We start from the raw sequence: 22,395 nt of genomic DNA on the forward strand, positions 1-22,395 counted from the left end.
TGTTCTAATTACTGACTATGAGAGATTAGGTACATTTCCCCCCTTAAATTAAAATAGTTCTGGTGATTGAGTATCTTTTGCCTAACAAATTTTAAATGTACTTAAAAAGCAATGATGTCTTACTTATACATCTATTGGTATTGTGTGAATGCACTAAAGTAGACAGGAAAGTAAATTATTAAATGAAGAATTTGGAATTAATTTAATTTTAACTGAATTTTGTTAACATTAATGCAATGAACGGTGCCAGAAAGAGCATGAACTTTAAAACTGTAGAACCCAGCTTCTAACCTTGCTCATCAGTGTGAGCTTGGGAAATTTATCTAATTTCCCTTACCTATGGGTCTTCAACTGCCAAAGGGGATATAATATTTACTTTGCAGTGTTGTGAAATTCAATAAGGTCTCATCTATAAAGCATATAATCTGGGTGAATACAAATCAGATGCTAAATAAATACAGGCTGCAGGGCATCTCCAACATCACTCTCAGATCTAAAGATTATAGCCTAAGGGTTATAATTAAGGGTGTTACAAAAATAATTCAGAATGCAGTATCAATCAGGTAATCATTTAAAACTCTGAACATTAAAGAAACTCAGAGCGTTTAGGATAAGGAACAGAAATCTCACTCTATCATCCAGTCAGTTTTTAAGTGTTATATTTGTCCAAATAGTTCAAAATGAAATTAGCTCACTCTGGAAAATGAGCTCCCTCATTCAGACATGGCTTCCCTGGTGGCTCAGACAGTAAAGAATCTGCCTGCAATGCAGGAGACCCAGATTCTATCCCTGGGTCAAGAAGATCTCCTGGAGAAGGGAATGGCTACCCACTCCAGTATTCTTGGCTGGAAAATTCCATGGAGAAATGAACCTGGTGGGCTATAGTTCATGGGGTCACAAAGAGTTGGACACGACTGAGAGACTAACACTTCATTCAGACAGGACAGTAGGGTTTCTTTCAGGTAATGCTAGTTTTCAAACTAAACATCCTGGTGTCATCCAAATCATGATAATGTTTAACAGCTGAATTGTTCCTCTTAAAAGTTTTGGGTAAAGTTTTTATATAACAGCATGAAATTAGAATTTCAAAAGAAGTCTTTATTATCCTTCCATCATGCCAAGGAAATAAAACATTTCTTTGATAAAATGTACACTATAAAATAGCTCATTTTGAATAACTAATAAGGCATGGAAATAATGTTTGTCATTGCACATAGCTGGCACTGAGTAGTTACTCTGAGGCTCTATGGTAAGCAGTTTTGTACGAGTTCACTCACTACTTCTAATATCTCTGTGGGTTAACACTAATTGACCATTTTGCAGATGAAGAAACTGGAGTTAGAGAAGTTAAGTGACTCACACAAGACCATCCTTCTGAGCAGTAGTACTAGAGTTAGAATGGGAATCAGGCTGTCTCAAAGCTCATGCTCTTAACCTTTATGCATATCATTAGTAAAAACAAGATTATAAACACTATTTATTTGTTAATACCTGTGTTTTTGGATCCTTTTATGCTTCTAGTACTGTGTTATGCTCAATGTTAATAGAATCATTAATTCAGATAATGTATGGGATAACTGAAGTAAGAATAGCAGAAATATGAGTAATAATTATAATAATGGTGAAGTCCTTAGCTGTTAGGATATGACAGGCACTTCTGAAGAACTTCCATTATTTTCATTGTTTTGATGTTTACAACAATCTAATAAAAATAACATTGCACCCATTCTACAGGGTAGGAAACTGAGCCACATTTAAATAATTTATTGACTCTAATATAGCTAATCAGCAGCAAAATCAGAATTTGGATGCAAAGGTCTGGTCCCAAGTTCATTCTTTTAACCATTGCTTGATGGACGATGAGAGGTGTTTTTGGAAATACCAGCAATCTGAGGTACTTTGCTATTGACACCAATTTTCTATGGGAAAATATCTTACCAACGTGTGGTAGAGACTCAAGCTATTTCCCTGGTTATATAATAATTGTGATTATAGAAATGAACTCATGTTATGTTCTTAAATTGTTGCATACACAAAGCAGATGGTGATATATCTGTAGGTTTTTGAAAGGAATAAAGCTTGGCTATAAAGAGCATGAGCTTCAGAAGTTTTTAAAGTCTGATTCTGAGTCTATTTTTTATAACTATTCTGTGAGAAATGCAAATAAAAACCCACATCCCTGCTTTTGCCCTGTGGACCATTTGAATAAAATTCCTCCCCTTTTCTACTTTCTCCTGTTATTCATCCCTTTCATCTTTTTTCAGTAACTGGAGACTAGTTTATAATCACTGGGGGCTTATTTTGTGTGCTGTATCTTATATTTTTTAAATAAAAATAAATTCAGGAAATCACTAATATCCTAAATATGAGACCATGTTGGGTCAACAGATTTCTCTAGAAAAATCTCCATATGCCCTTGATTTCAACTGTTAAATGAAGAGACTGTTAAGGAAGGTGTGTTGATTGTGGTGGGCAGGCTGAGGCTTCATAGTAGCAGGTACCTTCCCAAGAGAGGCTGGAAGTCAGGAAACACAGTTCTCTTTTTCTCACACATGAGGTTCCAATTACTTTTTCTAGAGGGATTGTAATAAGTGATGACACAGAGGGTCTGCGGTTTGGTGGTAAATTACAAGTACTTGCCAGTCTTAATTACCAATAGACCTGGCCTCAAGAAAGATGAAGTAGGATAGTGCAGAAATGAGCATTTTACATAAAAAAATCCAAGCTTTTTTTTTCTTCTTCATGAAAAGAAAAAAGACTGAGATTTTACTGTAGTTATTACTGATGGAGTCAGTAAAGAGCTAGTAATTGGAACTTCAAAGGACTATCATTTCACTGAAAAACTATCTTACCTAAGTGCTTTGGGACTCTGGGAGAAAGTGTGCTCTGCATGTCTTCTTATCAGGAGAGGCTGATCAGCTTGACTGAATGACGTGAAAGGACTTGAGCCATGCCATTCTGGTAGTAAGTGAGGGTGAAATTTAGGCGGAAAACAAAAAAGGCCCGCACATGAAAATCGACACTCAGCAGCATCTGAAGCAGTTTTACCGAAAGAACTAGTGGAAAAATCAAGACGTTAAATTTGAGGCTTCCTCTACTGAAAGTGAATCTAGACCTTTAAAAATTATAAGTGGTCAACCAAAATGTATTACCTACTGTGTGCCTGGAGAAGATAAGAGGATAAATGAGATACTAAGACCTGATTCTGCTCCTTGAGGGATTCCTACATTATGGGACTTTGGGAAAGCCAGTGGAGGAGACAGTACCTATTTAGTTGAACCATAATTATATAATGAAAACAACACTACAGAGATAAGATATATGACTAAAAACACACATACGGATAAATCTGCCAGAAATGGATACCTAAATTAATAAACAAACCAACTAATAAACAGGATCTACATGAGACAGCTGGCTGTCAGATTTCTGGCTTAAGAGGCAGCAGTTTAGCTTAGCTGGCAGCTCTCTGTTATTGTTAAGGAGAACAAGAGAACCACGACATTGTTAATTGTCTATACCCCAATACAAAATTGGTGTTAAAAAATTTTAAAAAGGAGAACAAAAGAAACCCTTATAGGTTGCCAGTGGTGGTATCAACTGATCCCATAACTTTAGGGATAAAATTTGACATTAAAAGCCAATATTTCTAGACATCCACTCGAAACTCTAGAACCTAGAGAAACTCTTGTACACGTGCAATCACACTTATACAAAAATGTTCTGAGCATCACTGTTTGTGAGAGCAAATTAAACAACAAAAATACTTAGGAAACAACTCAGAAGGAAAATTGATAAATAAGTCAGTTCTATTAATAATGAAATAAATAATAAATAAATTGTAGGAATAAACATTAACAGGAATAAACCTCACAAATAGATTGTTGGCTTAAAAACAATAGTGTTTGAGGTTTACACACATACATGCACTCACATGAACTAAATAAAGTAAGAAAAAAAAAACTTGTGGTCCTATATAGATAGAGTTAGGAGATATTGGTAAAGTTTATTTTTCCAGCTAAGGGATGTGGCACAGGTGTTCATTTCAACATTTATTATTGTTATCAATATTACCATTTGTGCCTTATATACATAGTGTATATATTTTGGGGGTAAGAATATATTTTACATTAAATAAATAAAAGTGTTAATAATGGCAGCTCTCTGTACTACTGATGTAGGTAATCAAGTTTGGGCCTGCTTTCCTGGAATATGTTAGGTCTTAAGTGCAGGTGCTACCGGGAATCATTAAACTTGGTATTCAGAATACAAAACTGCTTTTTCAATGTAGAAGTAAATAAAAACCACTGCATAGATCAGGAAGCATTCCCTGTGCTTATGAGACCTTAAGCAACAGGGGTAATTGGTGGTTTTATCTCAATCTTTCCCACGTCAAGGTGGGCCTATGGAAAGGCACAAACCTTAGTGAAATGAAGAGCTAGTAGCCTTTCAGTGCAGGTAACATTAAAGATGGATATTTACCCACAAACACTTAGGAAGGGCTAATCATCTGGAGGGCATCATCCTCTGCCTTGGGAATACAGTCGGGGAAAAAGCATCAAAACCCTAGGCCTCATGGAACTTACATTCCATCTGTGGAGAGGGTAACAGACAATAAACAAGGTCATATAAAAAGAAACCATTTTGTAATAAACACACCAACGTGAGGATAAACAAGCAGTTAAGAATGAATGAAATGTGGCTATTTCACATTTAAGCTTCACATGTGCATGTGTACTAAGTCACTTCAGTCGTGTCTGATTCTTTGCAACTCTGTGGACTGCAGCAACCCACTGGGTTGCCATGCCCTCCCGCAGGGGATCTTCCCAGCCCAGCTATGGAACCCACGTCTCTTACGTCTCCTACACTGGCAGGTAGATTCTTTACCACTGGTGCCACCTGGGAAGCCCGGGCTTCATGTAAGTCTATCCATATCCATAGGTTCTGGCTAGGAAACAAAATGCATTTAGGATGAGGACACAACTTTTATAAATATAAGAACTGGCTGGATACATGGAGAAGAAAAAGTTCATCCCAAAGTAACGGTTCTATTAGAAAGTGAAATGAAGAAAACTGGGAGGAGCAAGTTTTTAGATGGACACACTAGCAAATGATGGCATGTTGCAACATACTTTAGCCATCTCAGGTAGACTGCAAATGGCTATGGATAAAATATCACTTGGTTAATGAGGAAGAAAAAGTATGAATAAATAGTCACAAGGGTGAGATGGGGTTATGTGCTGTGTCATTTACTAAAATATTAGAAGGAGCACAGGATTTAAGACTCAGAAAAAATACAGTATTTCATATTTCCCCAAAATTGACATTAAAGAAATTTAGCTTTAAAAAGTCAGTAAGTGGAAATTTAAATATAGCATTGTATGCAATGTCAACTATAGAAAGGTACAATAAAAGAAAAGAATGTATGATAAAAGATAGCGACTCCACAGCCAACAGCCATAAACAGAAAGATATAAAAAGGTCGATCATCTTCTAAATATATACTTTTAAATAGATAATAAATAAAATATTTGAAATGAAAAAAAAAGTATGTGGCAACTAAAGAAACCAAAGGGATTGCATAAGAATGTCTCTCACATATTTGCATTTTTAGATATTAAAATACAATATGATCCAGGATCTATCTATCCTTGATGTTTATATGTGTATGTGACTATATGCTCAGTCATATTTGACTCACTGCAACCCCATGGACTGTAGCCATCAGGCTCCTCTGTCCATGGGATTTCCCAGGCAAGAATACTGGAGTGGGTTGACATTTCCCTCTCTATGTGAATAAGAGTATATATGTGTAAGTGTGTATGTATATATGTATTCGTGTATATATGTGTGTGTGTGTCTATTTGTGTATTTATGTGTGTGTGTGTGTGTGTGTGTGTACTGGAACATACTGTGGTCTTGATAAATTAATTGATAAATTACTGTCAGATCCAAAGAAAGGAATTAGGATCCTGTGATTAGAGTTATAGACAGGGAGATTGCAACAAGATATCAAGATATCAAATAACAACAAAACACTGGAGAAGGAAATGGCAACCCACTCCAGTATTCTTGCCTGGAAAATCTCATGGACAGATGAGCATGGTGGGCTAGTCTACAGCATCGCAGAGTTGTACACAACTTAGCAACTGAACAACAACAACACACAATCAGGCAGATTGTGATTTGGGGAAATAGTTCTTGATGGAAATGTGACATAAAATGAAGAGTGAAGTGACCTAGCAATATGGAATACAGAGTTTTGTAAGAAATTAATGTTTGTGTATAGAATAATAATTGCAAATATTCAAACAATAAAGTCCATGGCTAAAGAAAAAAAAAAAAGCTACCCAGTCATTTAATGGGATGGTTTGTTTATCATCCCAAGGAGGGTTTGAGCAGATACCCAGTGACCAAATGGAGGGAATGGTGTAGAGAGAACGCTAGAAACATAGGGGTGATTGAACTAAAAATGTTTCAGGTTCTTTTCTGGGATTTCTGTTCATCCAACATTCATCCCACTCATCAAACAAGTCCCTAAGAATTTTTTTTTTCTAATTTATTCAACTAACTGATTGTTTCCATTATTCTCCACATCTGGGTACTCTTGACTTTTCAGTCACAACATTCATGACTTTCCTCTTCATCTTCACTCCGTAAATGGCACTTAACGTTTCCATGCTTCCTTTTGCTGGCTAGTTAATGTGTCTAATCAAATTAAATTGCAGTTGGATGCCACCAACTTTTACTCAGTACTCTCGTGACTAAAAAGGATACTTCATTATTATATTCATTTTCAACTTTCAAATATAGAGCTAATTCACTTTTGTGAACACTTAAACCAAGAAAAGACTAATGCCTGGGCAGAATGCCTGGTTTGACAGGTCTGCTGGATTAGTCCATTATATTGAATCACAAGGATAATAAGAAGCAACCAAACAGCAACAACAAAAGCATATAATTGGGTTATACTGATCTTTAGAGAATGATGTTTTAAAATCTCTCCCTTCAACTCATGCCTACACTTATCAACTCTCATAGCCAGGAAATTATGGTTTATATCACTCCTCAGTTTCTCACCCTGTAGTATAAAGTCATTTCCTTTGTCTTGATTCTCTGCAGCTGGGTATCTCAATAGCGAAGTGATATTATTTTCCACAAAATGAGAAACAGAATAAGGTCATATCAACCATAGAGATCATGTGTAATACTGGCCATAATGATGGACTCCAAGATGCATCATAAAACAGGTTGGCAGCTACATTTGCTGTGCTGAAAACACAATATTTTGATAGCAATAGCATGCCCAGTTTGCTCAAATAAAAGATGTTAACAGCCACATATTTTCATGTATTGGATGGCAACAGTTATAATGAAAGTGAAATACATTTTGTGCAGATCAATAACACTCCCCAAACAACTTACACACCATTTACTACTCCTTACTATAGTAAGGCAAGTGGTTTTTGGTATTCATGCTAGAAATAGATATAGTCCTAATGTACTAGTGAAAACACTAAATTGATTTTTTTTTACTGATCTAATGTTAGATGATTACAAATTATTTCACTTTTCAAGTACATATAACTTAATCTAATGTATAGCATTCAGGACTGCTAAAATCTGCAATTACTTTAGTAATTTGGATTTTTTCTAAACCATTATGAGTCATTGTATGAATAGAGTATGTTACTTTACAAAAATTACCTTGATACAAGAATTACAACCTTATATTTCCATTTATTTCAGATATACATAAATAGCTTACATAGCTAAAGGAAGAATGGCCTTCTGTTTAAATTATAAAAAATAAAATGTGATTTAAGAAACAAGAAAGATATGTATAAAATAAAAGCCAAGACTCCTATAGAAATAGACTCCTTTTCATTATCGCAAGGAATATGTTGACATTTACATTTTGGCCAGCTGGGGTTCAAATTAAATAGCTCCATAGGTAACAGAGACGGCCTGTGTGGATCCTGAGGATAGAGATGACTGTTTCAATTATTTTCCTTGAATGGCTTACCAGCCTTGGCCTCAGCATGTGGCAAGGTATTAGGAGGCTGATGCATGAAGCCATGTAATTACTCATTTAAGTCTATTTCCTTAATTAATTTAAACATGCTTCAGAAATGTACATCTCAAAATTCCTGTAGCTTGGTCACTGCATAGAATCAAGATTCCCTAGGGTGAGAAAGTTGATCCTATTTTTCATGAACTTTTAAAAGATGTCTTTTAATGAAGAAAAAGAATGCTTAAAACTGTAAGACTTGGAGAAAATTCTACTCTTCCTCTCTTTAAGAAAAATAAACAGTTTTAAAGAATAATGATATTGAAGAAGTTGCCATCAGCAACTGGGAGGAGAGGGTGAGATGTATGGAAAGAGTAACATTGAAACTTATATTACCATATATAAAATAGATAGCCAATGGGAATTTGCTGTATGGCCCAGGAAACTCAAACAAGGGCTCTATGTCAATATAGAGGGGTAGGATGGAGGGAGATGGGAGGGAGTTTCAAAAGGGAGGAGATATATGTATACCTATGGCTGATTCATGTTGAGGTATGACAGAAAACAACAAAATTCTGTAAAGCAATCATCCTTCAATAAAAAAATAAACTAAAAAAAAAAAGAGAGAGAGCATAAAAAAATCTGCAGGGGTGTATACATTGTCCCTACTGTGTGATATATGAATTGTAAATGAAGCCCAGACATGATTAAGTAAACGTAGGAGAAGAGCTCAGAAGAACAAAAAGACTACAGGTAGAGCTGGTGAGTGTCAAATACTCACAAGGTTTTTTTTTTTTCCCTGGAGGAGGAGGGTGGGTACGGGGATGAGCCAGCTCCTGAGGCAAAATAATGGTTCAAATGTGTTACCAGAGCCTCATAAAGCTGTCATTCTGCTAGTAGCCTCCAACTCCACTTCTAGCCCACCCACAGGCTCACAGGCCTTGATGAGCAACACTGAACTTGCATCCACATCTAAGAAGCAGTTATTTTCTCCAGTCCTAAAACACGTTGAATCCTGCCCATCTCTTTGTCTTTCATTTCTTTTCTTGGAGGCACACCTTTCAAAATGTGCACTGTATTGGAAAAAAATGGAAACCTTTGCTCAGCTCTTTTTTCTTCGTGAGCATATGCTGCTTTATCATGATTTGCACAGTTCTACTGTTTCCTCTTTGGAAGCTTAGGCCACCTGCCCCCAGGCTCCTACTGCACACAACCCCAGTGCCCTACACTGTGGACAGATGCTGAACTCATTTTCTCTTTTGAGATTCTATTTCGTTAGAATTAGGTATTAGTGAAGTCAGAAAGAAACTACTCTTGCTAAATCAATACACAGCAGAGTTTTTTTTTTTTTTTTTTTTTTTAAGGCAGCCCCACATAGGAAGATCAGTGAAGTTAAATAGCCAGCTTTACCTGCACCCCTGAGGATGCAGAGTTCTAAAGAATAATAGCAATTTGGTCAGCAAAGAAAGATACCTGCTTGGATGTGAAGATATCTGAAGTCTCCAAGCAAAAGCAGAATAGTTTAAAGGCAGAGTAGAGAAATTTAAGAATTTAGCCAGTAAACATGAAATGGGCTAAACTAGACTTTGTAGAAACAGCTAATTTTGCCTTATCTGAGAAACAGATTAGACATCCTCAGAGGTTTACTGTTCACAGTCAAGACTCAGGCAAAATTCATCTGTGGATTATACAATGGTTTGGCTAATTATTAATTTTCATAAGATAGCAATTTAATTCCTAGTTTATCTTTTATTTACCATAACAGATGGTATCTGATAAAATAAGATACCATGATATCTGATAAGGTAAGATTCCCATCTGATGATAATTACAGACATTGTTCCATGCAGCCCAGGAAAATTCCAAGGTTTAGATTTGACCATGCATTATATTATCTAAAAAGCAAATATAGAGTGGTATATAAAGTATTTCCAAGGAACTTATGATTTACAATATTAGTTTTAATGTGGAATATTGTTTCTAAAAGCAGACTCATTTCTTAGATTCCCAGGTTTAGCAAGCAATTCATGCTGATCAATTACAAGTTTTCTAATGTCCTAATAAATCAATATACTATGCTGTCTCATGCTCTACACCCTCCACACTCAAATGGCAGGTAGTAATATATGTGTATTATAATTACATATTGAATGCAGTCATAAAATATATGACAGTCTTCAAAATTCCCAGACAAACTTGTAAAGATTAAGATGAATAACTTTCAATTAAAAACTAATAAAGCTGTATCTTCCTTGAACCAAAGCAATGGTTATTAAATCATGGTGGTACTTACCACAGTGAAGTTCATCACTTTCAAAATCCAAATGGTCATGGCTAAGTTAACTATCATGGTAACCAACAGCAGAAGGACAAAGAAGTACAAGCACCTCTTTCGCCATCCATAAATTCCCACTGGGTAAAGTTGTGCATTCTCAGCCCTTGGCAGGTTATTGTGTTGTGTTGCTAGTATGTATTGTTCTCGTGTCATCTGAGAAAAAAAGAAAAGAAGCATTCCAAGATAAAGGCAATGACTTTTTTAATCAAAAGGCACAAGATATCTAAGAATAATGGGCAGTGGATCCTCTGTGAGTAATGAAAATTAATTTGTTTAACATTACAAGGTTGCAAACCCTTCAAATTCTTATCATCAGTTTTGATTTTTGGAGTTATTTAACTACCTGTTATATCTCTAAAATACAAAATTCTAAGATTTTTAACATTCTTAGATACTATATCTCTAAGATACAGTATTTTCAGTGGGGTTTGCCCAATCTTAACACTAGTTTGTCTCTCAGGAGTCTGTGAAGATTCTCAGCTCTACTTCCATTTGCCTAAAACCCAGCAACTTTATGATCAGCTGTGCTACTCTTGGAATAAGTTTCACCATTTCTAGAGTAGACAGAGGCCAACTGTATCACAATGCATTTTTTGGACTTTATGTAAAAACATAGGATATAATTAGCTCAGTGTATGTACTTTAATAAAAAGTCAGTGTGTTTGGAAAAACCTATGGAGAGAAAATCACTATTATTTAGAATTATATAGATGTGCTCAGTGCTCAGATGCTCAGTTGTGTCAAACTTTTTGTTAACCTATGGTCTGTAGCCCACCAGGCTCCTCAGTTCATGGGATTCTCCAGGCAAGAATATTGGAATGGGATGCCAACTCCTCCTCCAGGAGATCTTCCCTGGGAAGATCAAACCCACCTCTCTTATGTCTCCTGCATTGGCAAGTGGATTCTTTACCAATAATGCCATTTGGAAAGCAACTATGTAATTAAAACATATTTTTATAACTTTGTTGATTATTTATTTTGGTTGCATTTTGATAAGTTATCAGTATAAAATTGATCTCTGAAAGAACAAACTTCATATTCATTATCCTGTAACATAACATGCTGATATCAGGAAAAGTCAGTTTTGGAAAATGGGACATGATATTCTTTGGTGGTATACAAATTTAGGTGTTAAGTTAATTTTTTCAAAGAGCAAATACATTATTTACTGTCTGATACAACATAAAGAAATGGATAAGAAATGCTAATGCATATGTACTGGGTATACAATTTTCATAATAATGTATTCATCACCTGGAGGATGGAAACTTTAATTTTTATAAAATGTGATTTTCTATAGGACAATAGTTGTTCAGCTTTATTTTTTTATTTTTTAGGTTTTTATCAGATTTCTCGTGCATGCAATAAATAATGACTACATCAACAGAAATACTGCTGAATAAATCATACAATTAAAAACCACATTAATAAAGAATCAAAATTATTGGTTTAGTCCCAAAATATAATGTGAAATTATTAATTTATGATATTTATTGAACCAATCCTATACTAAATAAAATGTTGAACTGTATATTGAGAAATGCAAAAACCTCAAGTTATATGGCTTTTTCCCATTGTTTTTTATTTTAGAGCTATAATTTCAAATTGTATTAATGCACTGTTAAGTATTATCTTTCCAATTTTTTATGAGTGATATATATTAGGCTGGTGCTGCTAAATTGCTTCAGTCACGTCCAACTCTTTGTGACCCCATGGACTGTAGCCCGCTAGGCTCCTCCATTCATGGGATTCTTCAGGCAAGAATACTGGAGTGGGTTGCCATTTCCTCCTCCAGGGGATTTTCCCAACCCAGAGATCAAACCCAGGGCTCCTGGATTGCAGGCAGATTCTTTACCACTGTTCCACTCCTAAGTAATATAATAAAAATGGCTTCTTATATTAAATTATCATTTTAAATGTATTAGAAGAACTAATATGACTAAATGATTAAGAACAAACTCTTTCATAATATAAAAAATTACCTTTATATTGTCATTATTATTATTTGAGTTAATCTTTAACATTTCCTTGAAAGTACCAAAAAGCTTTAGTCCCTAATTGCAGTTAGAGGGGTGATGTCTAACTTACGGAATGCTATGAAATGTAAAGTGACGTAACAGGGGACAGCATACCACAGGAATCCACTTTGCCTAAAGATTTCGGTGGAGCTTTGATAGTTCTGATAATGGTTATGATTACAGAGCAGAAAATGTATTAATAGGAAGAGAATGAAGGGAACACTAGGGACTGCCACAGTTAAAGGGAAGAACAGGGAAGAGCCTTGTTATTGGAAAGAGGGAGTATGCACATGAGAGGGGAGCAGAAGAGTCCAGAAGAAGCCTGATTGTGTCCAGCTGACAAGGAAGAGACCATCCCCCATGAAGCTGGTCTCTGAAATCATAGTAAAATGATATGACTATTCAGACCAGCCATTGCCTTTAATCTCACAATGCAGCAGACTGCCTTTTTAGAATATTCTATTCCTACAAATTCCATTTAGACATGAAGGTGAGAATACCATTCCTTATAAAAGAAATGAGAACTTAATAAGTCTCTGAAATAAAACAAATACACATTACAAAGAAAATAGTCCTTCAGTAACAAAATTGATTTTTTGGCAAAACAACACAAATTCAGTAAATATATCAAAAGTCTCTAACAATTTGAAAAAGCAAATAGCATACAAAAGGCCAAGAGTAAAGGTTGTCAAGAAAATGAAAAATGTGTTAATTAACACTTTTATCAATTCAAGAAATTCTAACTTTACTTAAGAAAGTATCACAGTTTTGCAATTTATTTCATGCCAGATTTTCTGTCTAATAGCATTCATTAGAATCAAATAACCAAATCTTAGTTAATATCTAGGAAGTCTTCAGCCTTCTTGGATTCAGATGTTTATCAGTGTTCACATTAAGATAAATTCATTTACTTCTGTCACCTTTAATTCAGGGCTTCCCTTGTGGCTCAGATGGTAAAGAATCCTCCTGCAATGCAGGAAACCTGGGTTCAATCCCTGGGTTGGGAAGATCTCCTGGAGGAAGGGCAAGGTTAACCACTCCAGTATTCTGGCCTGGTGAATTCCATGGACTGTATAGACCATGGGGTTGCAAAGAGTCCAACTTAACTGAGCGACTTTCACTTTCCTTTAATTCCGGGGAAAGAAAGTGAAAGTGTTAGTCACTCAGTTGTGTCTGACTCTTGCGACCCCATGAACTGTGGCCTGCCAGGCGCCTCTGTCCACAGGGATTCTCCAGGTAAGAATACTGGAGTGGGTTGCCATTCCCTTATCCAGGGAATCTTCCCAACCCAGGGATCAAACCTGGGTCTCCTGCATTGCAGGCAGATTCTTTACCATCTGAGCCACCAGGAAAGCTCAGGTCAGGGAAGGAATGATTTAAATCTGGACTTTGCACTTGCTTTTACAAAGAAATATGTTTTCAAAACATGAGTACAATTTCCACCAAGATGTTATGAGGTTAGATGAAAGATGCATGGGTCAATAGAACCAGCTGCTGCTGCTGCAAAGGCGCTTCGGCCGTGTCCGACTCTGCAACCCCATCGACAGCAGCCCACCAGGCTCCTCTGTCCATGGATTCTCTAGGTAAGAATACTGGAGTGGGTTGCCATTTCCTTCTCCGCAGTAGAACTAGACCTTGTGAATTTTTCAACTCCATGGTTTTTCCCCAAAGGCATGGAAAATATGGTTTTCAGAAAGGGTTATTTTGTTTAGTATTTTTAATAACTTAATGTATAAAGACTAGAAGATAATGAATTAATCATTAATCACTAATAACTTAAACATAGTTCATCACTAATAACTCACCTCTGGAGAATTCTGGTAAAATCTTCTTAAGCTGGATGGAATGGGAGAGAATTTAGAGTTTCAGATTCCATTGGCTATTATTCCCCTGCCTCACAGAAGGGGACAACCGTCCAAAATACTAAGTCCAAGGGAATGTTATAAGTATTCTAATCTACATGACTCATTATTTAGTTGTTTTGTATATACTCAGATCAGGGCACAGAATTTGAGACTCCAGGCAGAAGTGGGCCTTTATTTGATAAAATATTTTTTTAGTGACAAATATGTGCAGGTAGAGTTCAAGTTTGCAGCACTCATGAATTTCAGATAGTTAGGGAAAATACAATAAACAAATAACATATAAATATATAAAATAGCACATCAAATAGTAATGTTCTCTGAAGATAAAAAGTACAATAGTATAATGGATTCATTATACAAGTAATAAAATAGTAAATAGTGATAGATGCTATGAAGATAATATGCATGGTGTTATAATGGACAGGAGAGGAACTACTTTAAAAGTAGTAGAAGGAGAATGCCTCACAAAGGATGTAACAGATAAGATGAAATTAAAATGATGGATATCTTCTGTGAAGAAAATTTCAAAAGATCTTTGATGATCTATTTGAAGCCCTAACTAGAAATGGGCTAAATAGAAAAAAAAAAAAAAAAAAATGAAGAAGTGGAGAGTACAGACATTTTTTGAGGAGTAAAGAAGAACAAAAGAATGGGATTTCAGATGAGAATATGAAGTCTGGTGTTGGAGTATTAAATCAGGGACCAGAAAGAGTTTATCTGCAGAATGTGAAGTTGCTCAGTCATATCCAACTCTTTATGACCCCATGGACTGTAGCCTACCAGGCTCCTCCATCCATGGGATTTTCAAGGCAAGAATACTGGAGTGGGGTGCCATTGCCTTCTCCAGGGGGTCTTCCCAACCCAGGGATCGAACCGAACCCAGGTCTCCCGCACTGCAGGCACATGCTTTACCATCTGAGCCACCAGAGAAGCAACTAAAGGATATGAGAGAGAAAATGGAAAAGCAGTGAGGGAACTTAAATTGGGACCAATAGTCGAGGTGACAAAGCTGGGATACAGAGCTGAGTTGTGCATTCTCAGAGACGTGGTGGCCAAGGGACTAGCGTCAATGACAAAAGATCAGCCAGGCAAAAGGCTTCCCTGATAGCCCAGTTGGTAAAGAATCTGCCTGCAACGCAGGAGACCCTGGTTCAATTCCTGGGTCGGGAACATCCACTGGAGAAGAATAGGCTACCCACTCCAGTATTCTTGGGCTTCCCTTGTGGCTCAGCTGGTAAAGAATCCACCTGCAATGTGGGAGACCTGTGTTCGCTCTCTGGGTTGGGAAGATCCCCTGGAGAAGGGAGAGGCTACCCACTCCAGTATTCTGGCCTGGAAAATTCCATGGGCCGTATAGTCCATGGGGTCAAAAATAGTTGGACACCATTGAGCGACTTTCATTTTCACTTTCAGGCAACTGGGGGCAACAAGGTGGGAATACATTTGTTGTTGTTTAGTTGCTAAGTCATGTCTGACTCTGTGACCCACTCACAGAAGCACGCCAGGCTTTCCTGTCCTTCACTGTCTCTTGGAGTTTGCTCAAACTCATGTCCATCGAGTTGATGATACCATCCAAACATCTCATCCTCTGTCCGTCCCTTCTCTTCTTGCCCTCGATCTTTCCCAGCAACAGAGTCTTTTCCAATGAGTCAGATCCTCACATCAGATGGTCAAAGTATTGGAGCTTCAGCTTCAACATCAGTCCTTCCAATGAATATTCAGGGTTGATTTCCTTTAAGACTGACTGCTTTGATACTCTTTCTGTCCAAGGGACTCTCAAGAGTTTTCTCCATCACCACAGTTTGAAAGCTTCACTTCTTTGGTGCTCAGCTTTCTCTACAGCCCAACTCTCACATCTGTACATCACTGCTTTGCAAGTCTCTTTTAATTTCATGGCTTAAGTCACTGTCCTTAGTGATTTTGGAGCCCAAGAAAAGAAAAACTGTCACTGCTTCCACTTTCTCCCCTTCTATGTGCCATGAAGTGATGGGACTAGATACCATGATCTTAGTTTTTTTTATGTTGGGTTTCAAGCCAACTTTTTCACTCTCCTCTTTCACCCTCATCAAGAGGCTCTTTAGTTTGTCTTCACTTTCTGCCATTTAGAATGGTATCATCTGCATATCTGAGGTTGTGTTATTTCTCCCAGAAATCTTGATTCCAGCCCAGCATTTCTATGCAGAGATGTACTCTGCATGTAATTAAATAAGCAGAGTGACAATATACAACCTTGTCACACTCTTTTCCCAATTTTGAAGCAGTCAGTTTTTCCATGTTCAGTTCTAAATGTTGCTTCTTGGTCTGCATATAGGTTTCTAAGGAGACAGATAAGGTGGTCTGGGACTCCCATCTCTTATAGACTTTCCCACAGTTTGTTGTGATCCACATAATCAAGGACTTAAGCACACTCAATGAAGTAGACAGAGATGTTTTTCTGGAACTCTCTTGCTTTCTCCATGATCCAGTGAAAGTTGGCAGTTTGATCTCTGGTTCCTCTGCCTCTTTGAAACCCAGTTTGTATATCTGGAAGTTCTTGGTTTTCACATATTGCTGAAGCCTAGCTTGAAGGTTTTAGGGCAAAACCTTACTAGCATGTGAAATGAGTGTAACTATAAGGTAGTTTTAACCTTCTTTTTGGCATTGTCCTTCTTTGAGATTGCAATGAAAACTAACATTTTCCAGTTCTGTGGCCACTGCTGAGTTTTCCAAATTTGCTGACGTATCGAGTGCAGCATTTTAACAATAATCATCTTTAAGGATCTTAAATAGCTCAGCTAGAATTCCACCACACCCACTAGCTTTATTTGTAGTAATGCTTCCTAAGATCTACTTAACTTTACACTCTAGGATGTCTGCTCTTGGTGAACGACCACACCATCTTGGTTATCTGAGTCATTAGACCTTTTTTGTATGGCTCTTTTGTATACTCTTGCCACCTCTTCTTAATCTCTTCCGCTTCTGTTAGGTCCTTGCAGTTGCTGTCCTTTACTGTGCCCATCCTTGCATGAAATACTCCCTTGAGATCTCCAATTTTCTTGATGAGATCTCAACTCTTTCTATTCTGTTGTTATTCTCTGTCTTTGTATTGTTCATTTAAGGAAGTCTTTATCTCTGCTATTCCCTGGAACTCTGCATTCAGTTGGGTATATATTTCCCTTTCTCTCTTGCCTTTCACTTTTCTTCTTTCCTTAGCTATTTGTAAAGCCTCCTCAGATAACCACTGTGCCTTCTTGCATTTCTTTTTCTTTGGGATGGTTTTGGTCACTGCCTCCTGTATAGTGTTTGTCCTTGTCCAATGTCTGTCCTTAATTCTTCAGCCAGTCTGTCTACCTGATGTAATCCCTTGAATTTATCCATCACCTCCAGTGTATATCCATAAGGGCTTTGATTTAGGGCATACCTGAATGGCCTAGTGCTGTTCCCTACTTTCTTCAATTTAAGCCTGAATTTTGCAGAAAGAGCTCATGACTGAAACCATGGTCAGCTCCAGGTCTTTTTCTGCTGATTGTTTAGGGCTTCTCCATCTTTGGCTGCTAAGAACAGAGCCAATCTGATTTCCGTATTGACCACTTGGTGATGTGCATGTGTAGAGTCATCTCTTGCGTTGTTGGAAGAGGGTGTTTTCTAAGACCAGTGTGTTTTCTAGACAAAACTCTGTTAGCCTTTGCCCTGTTTCATTCTGTACTCCAAGGCCAAACCTTCCTATTACTCCAGATATCCCTTGACTTCTACTTTTGCATTCCAATCCCTTATGATGAAAATGGTATCTTTTTTGGTGATAGTTCTTGATGGTATCGTAGGTCTTCATAAAACTTGTCAGCTTCTTTAGCATCAGTGAATGGTGCATAGACTTCGATTACTGTGATATTGAATGGTTTGCCTTGGAAAGGAACCAAGGCATCTCAGTTTTGAGATTATACCCTGGTACTCTATTTCAGACTCTTTTGTTGACTATTAGGGCAACTCCATTTCTTCTAAGGGATTCTTGCCCACAGTACTAGATATGATGGTTATCTGAATTAAATTTGCCCATTCCCATCCATTTTAGTTCACTTATTCCTAAGATATCTATGTTCGATCTTGCCATCTCCTGCTTGACCATGTCCAATTTACCTTGATTCATGGACCTAACATTCCAGGTTCCTATGCAATATTAATCTTTCCAGCATCAAACTTTACTTTCACCACCAGACACATCCACAACTGCACACTGTCTCTGCTTTGACCCAGTCCCACCATTCTTTCTCGAGCTATTAGTAATTGCCCTTCACCTTTGCCCAGTACATATTGGACAGCCTCTGATCAGGGGGGCTCATATTCCCATGTCATATCTTTTTGCCTTTTCATACTGTCCATGGGGTTCTCTATGCAAGAATACCTAGTAGGCTGCCATTCTCTTCTCCAGCAGACCATGTTCTGTTGGAAATATCTGTATGGACTGTCTGTTTTGGGTGGCCCTGCATGGCATGGCTCACAGATTGATTAAGGCAAACATCTTTTTCACAATAAGACAAGACTGTGATCCATAAGGGGTATGTGTGTGTGAAACATAGACAGGTTATAATGATCATAATCCAACAAGAATAATTCTTCGTCTTAGTTATGTACTAGTATTCTGACTCACATCGGCGTACAGAAATCAAAGAAAAACACCAATACAGTATACTAACACATATATATGGAATTTAGAAAGATGGTAACAATAACCCTGTGTACGAGACAGCAAAAGAGACACTGATGTATAGAACAGTCTTATGGACTCTGTGGGAGAGGGAGAGGGTGGGAAGATTTGGGAGAATGGCATTGAAACATGTAAAATATCATGTATGAAACAAGTTGCCAGTCCAGGTTTGATGCACGATACTGGACGCTTGGGGCTGGTGCACTGGGACAACCCAGAGGGATGGTATGGGGAGGGAGGAGGGAGGAGGGTTCAGGATGGGGAACACATGTATACCTGTGGTGGATTCATTTTGATGTTTGACAAAACTAATACAATTTTGTAAAGTTTAAAAATAAAATAAAATTTAAAAAAGAAATCTGAAATTAGCTCTGCTGTGGTTAAAGTTTGCTTTGAGATTCCCTCTTGCACAGCCTACTTAATCTGAGGCTCTGTGTCACCACAGACTTGCTTTATTTGAATTTCAGCATATAGGTATAAGTACCATCTTCTCCTTCCCAACCCCATAGTCTTTCCTCACTTTCAGTAAGGTTTTATTATTTACTTTCTAAAATTGGGAGTGGAGAAACGAGGGCATTTTTGAATAAAATTAGATATGGCATCTCCCTGAATATACAGGAAAAGCTAAAAATTATTTGACATGTCTTAATATTTGTGAGAAGAGAGAAAGAAGAGAAGAGACTGAGGGAGATTGCAATGCCTGAAATAAATGTTTGAAATTGCGATTGACTAAATTAAGGGTAAAAATAAAAGCTATAAATGAAATGCTCTGTTTTATGGAAGAAATATTGTCTGAAAGGATGATCGAGTGACCCTGCCATATGTTTGTATCCTCATAACCCTAATATCGAGAGGGTTTGAACAAGTTGAAAATGGCAGTAAGAACTGAGAAGTATGAAAGTGGATTGTAAATCATCACTTTTTAAAATTTGAATTTCATCAAGAAGAGAAAAGGCACTCTAAGACTTTACCCAAAAGCTTGAGGACAGTAGAAAGTTAGTTCAAGTCCAAGTATTGAGAACCTATTTTCTCCAGTCTAGATTATATCACTAAATTGTCAATCGGATGATAAAGTTGTAAAGAGAACCTAATTTTATATTTCAAGTCATATAATTGTTAATTGTTTTTAAAATACCACATTTTATAATACTACTAATATAATGCTTTATAATATTATTAATAAAACACTTTTATAATACTACACACATCAGTACTGGCTATAACACAGAGATGTATATAGCACATCTGGAAAGAAAAAGCACAAAGACTGGAAAGAAAGAGCAAATTATTTTTTTAACTCACTATTTCATTCCTTAAAATTAAAATATAAATTAAGAATCTCTTTTCTGCTCAGACTTGCTCCCTGTGTTTCTGTTATGGGAAATATGAATATAAAAGAGAAGCATGTGTCTTCCAGAAAATAAGCTAGATAATTTGGGAAATTGCTTTTAATTTCTGATTACAGAGCTAGCACTTGGCACATTCACGAAGCAATATGCAACATCTTTGTGACCATAAAAATTGAATCTCAGTTCCAAAACCCCTTTACTTCCTCACTGGGAGTAGCTTAGATTCCAGAAGAAACGGTAAATCATGTTGATGTCACTGCTCATTAACTGTTGATCATGTTAGATTTAACACTACAATCGTCTGTTATTTGTTCAGATGAGGAATGGGCACAGCAAGTAAAGCGCAGGCTCAGAGTTCTGTGCCAGGTTGTAATCCCAGTCTGGCCATTCTATTCTGTGCATCCTAGGGCAAGTCACTCAGCCTTCCTCTGCCCCAGTTTCCTCAGCTCTCAAATGAATATTACATTGACTTACATAAGAACAATGTGGGAGTAGAAAAGCAGGATGCTAAAGTTCTCCTTTCCTTTTAAATGGTAAAAAGACTCGTTAAAAAAAAAAGAAACCTGATCTTCTACCTCATAGCTAACGGTCCCCTCCTTCAGTGCTGTATTAAGTATTTATATTGGAATTGATTTTAAAAGACATGCTGGAAATATCATTAATAAAACAAGATGCTTGAAGTGTCCAAATGTATGGTGTAAACTTTATACCGTAGAAAGGCGTTTTGTATTCTGTTCCCAGAAAATGAGTCTCTAAACAGCTACTGATGTTGAGAGAGAGTGAAAACAATACTGTAAAGTCCACTTACCATGGCAATCGGAAATTCTCCCTATCTGTGATACTTAATTCTCAAAGGCACATTTCAACACAATGACAGTCAAAATTTGCTATTTCACAAAATGTACTTTTTTTCCAGTTAGTTTATGGAAAATGCTGTAGTCAGGTTTTAAAGCCGGGAAAAGAAGCAGCCTAGCAACTGAATTTCAAGAATGATGAAAGATATCTCAGTCAAATGGTGCTGCCTCTTGAGATAGGAAATAGAAGAGTACCCTAGCCAAGGTTGACAGTGAAAAAGAAACCCAAATAGACATTAAAAGGGTAACACATTCTCAGATGGATAAAAATTTTAGAAAAATATGGACATTTACAGAGAATGACCCAGTCGTTGTTCTGAGATTATTTTACATACTTCATGCACTCTAAAAGGAAGCACTTTTATGTAGAAAATACTTTTTCAGTAGTTAATTGGATGAAAACTTCCCATCACAGTTTTTGGCATTTATTTAGTCACAGATGTGGATTTAGGCTCCTAATATTGAAGTCACTCAATTCTCAGACCCCCTCATGTGCTATTAACAGAAAAACTTAGCCATTAAAGCAATTTTGAAGGAGCTGGAAAGTCTTTTGCCTACTCATACTTGTGTCATCATTGAGAGATAAAACAACATGGGTGGCTGTGAGCAGCATTTACCCTAAGATTGCAAGCATGAGAAGCTGGTTGGCAAGTACTGTTACACACACACAGCAGGAGAAAAGCGAAAAAATCTTTAAGGAAAAACAAATTTGCCAGAAACACAGCTGGAGAGCTTAACTGGGAAAGTGGAAAGCCCATACTATTTAAAGAAATAAGGATCAACAGGAAAACATGTAAGAAAAAGAATAGGGGGAAAAGTAAGTCTCATGGGCTTCTGTTCTAACAGCAAGCAGAAAAAATTCCGAAGAACAAGAAAGATAGCACATGGCTTCCATAGCCCTGATGATTAACCTGAAAGCACCGCTGTTTATGAAAAACCTTGCAAACACATTTCAAGGTGCTGAAGAAGACTCTTGAGAGTCCCTTAGACAGCAAGGAGATCACACCTGTCAATCCTAAAGGAAATCAACCCTGGATATTCATTGGAAGGATTGGTGCTGAAGCTGAAACTCCAAAATTTTGTTCATCTGATGCAAAGAGGTGACTCCTTGATAAAGACCCTGATGTGAAAGACTGAGGGCAGGAGGAGAAAGGGTTGACAGAAGATGAGATGGTTGGATGGCACACCTACTCAAAGGACATGAGTTTGAGCAAACTCTGGGAGATGGTGAAGGACAAGGAAGCCTGGCATGCTCCTGTCCATAGGGTTTCAAAGAGGTGGA

General features: G+C 37.1%; 1 protein-coding gene across 2 annotated transcripts in view; it reads right to left on the bottom strand.

The window, feature by feature from the left end:
* The window catches only part of SGCZ (sarcoglycan zeta), a 410,555-nt gene extending 400,056 nt beyond the window's left edge, over positions 1 to 10,499 (bottom strand). For both annotated transcript variants that reach the window (XM_055567242.1, XM_055567241.1), the window contains exon 1: positions 10,305 to 10,499. In XM_055567242.1, the coding sequence (XP_055423217.1) occupies positions 10,305 to 10,499 (195 nt within the window). The remainder of the gene's footprint in view (positions 1 to 10,304) is intronic.
* Positions 10,500 to 22,395: the final 11,896 nt, after the last annotated feature.

Source organism: Bubalus kerabau, chromosome 2 (assembly GCF_029407905.1).
Source record: "Bubalus kerabau isolate K-KA32 ecotype Philippines breed swamp buffalo chromosome 2, PCC_UOA_SB_1v2, whole genome shotgun sequence".
NCBI lineage: Eukaryota > Metazoa > Chordata > Mammalia > Artiodactyla > Bovidae > Bubalus > Bubalus kerabau.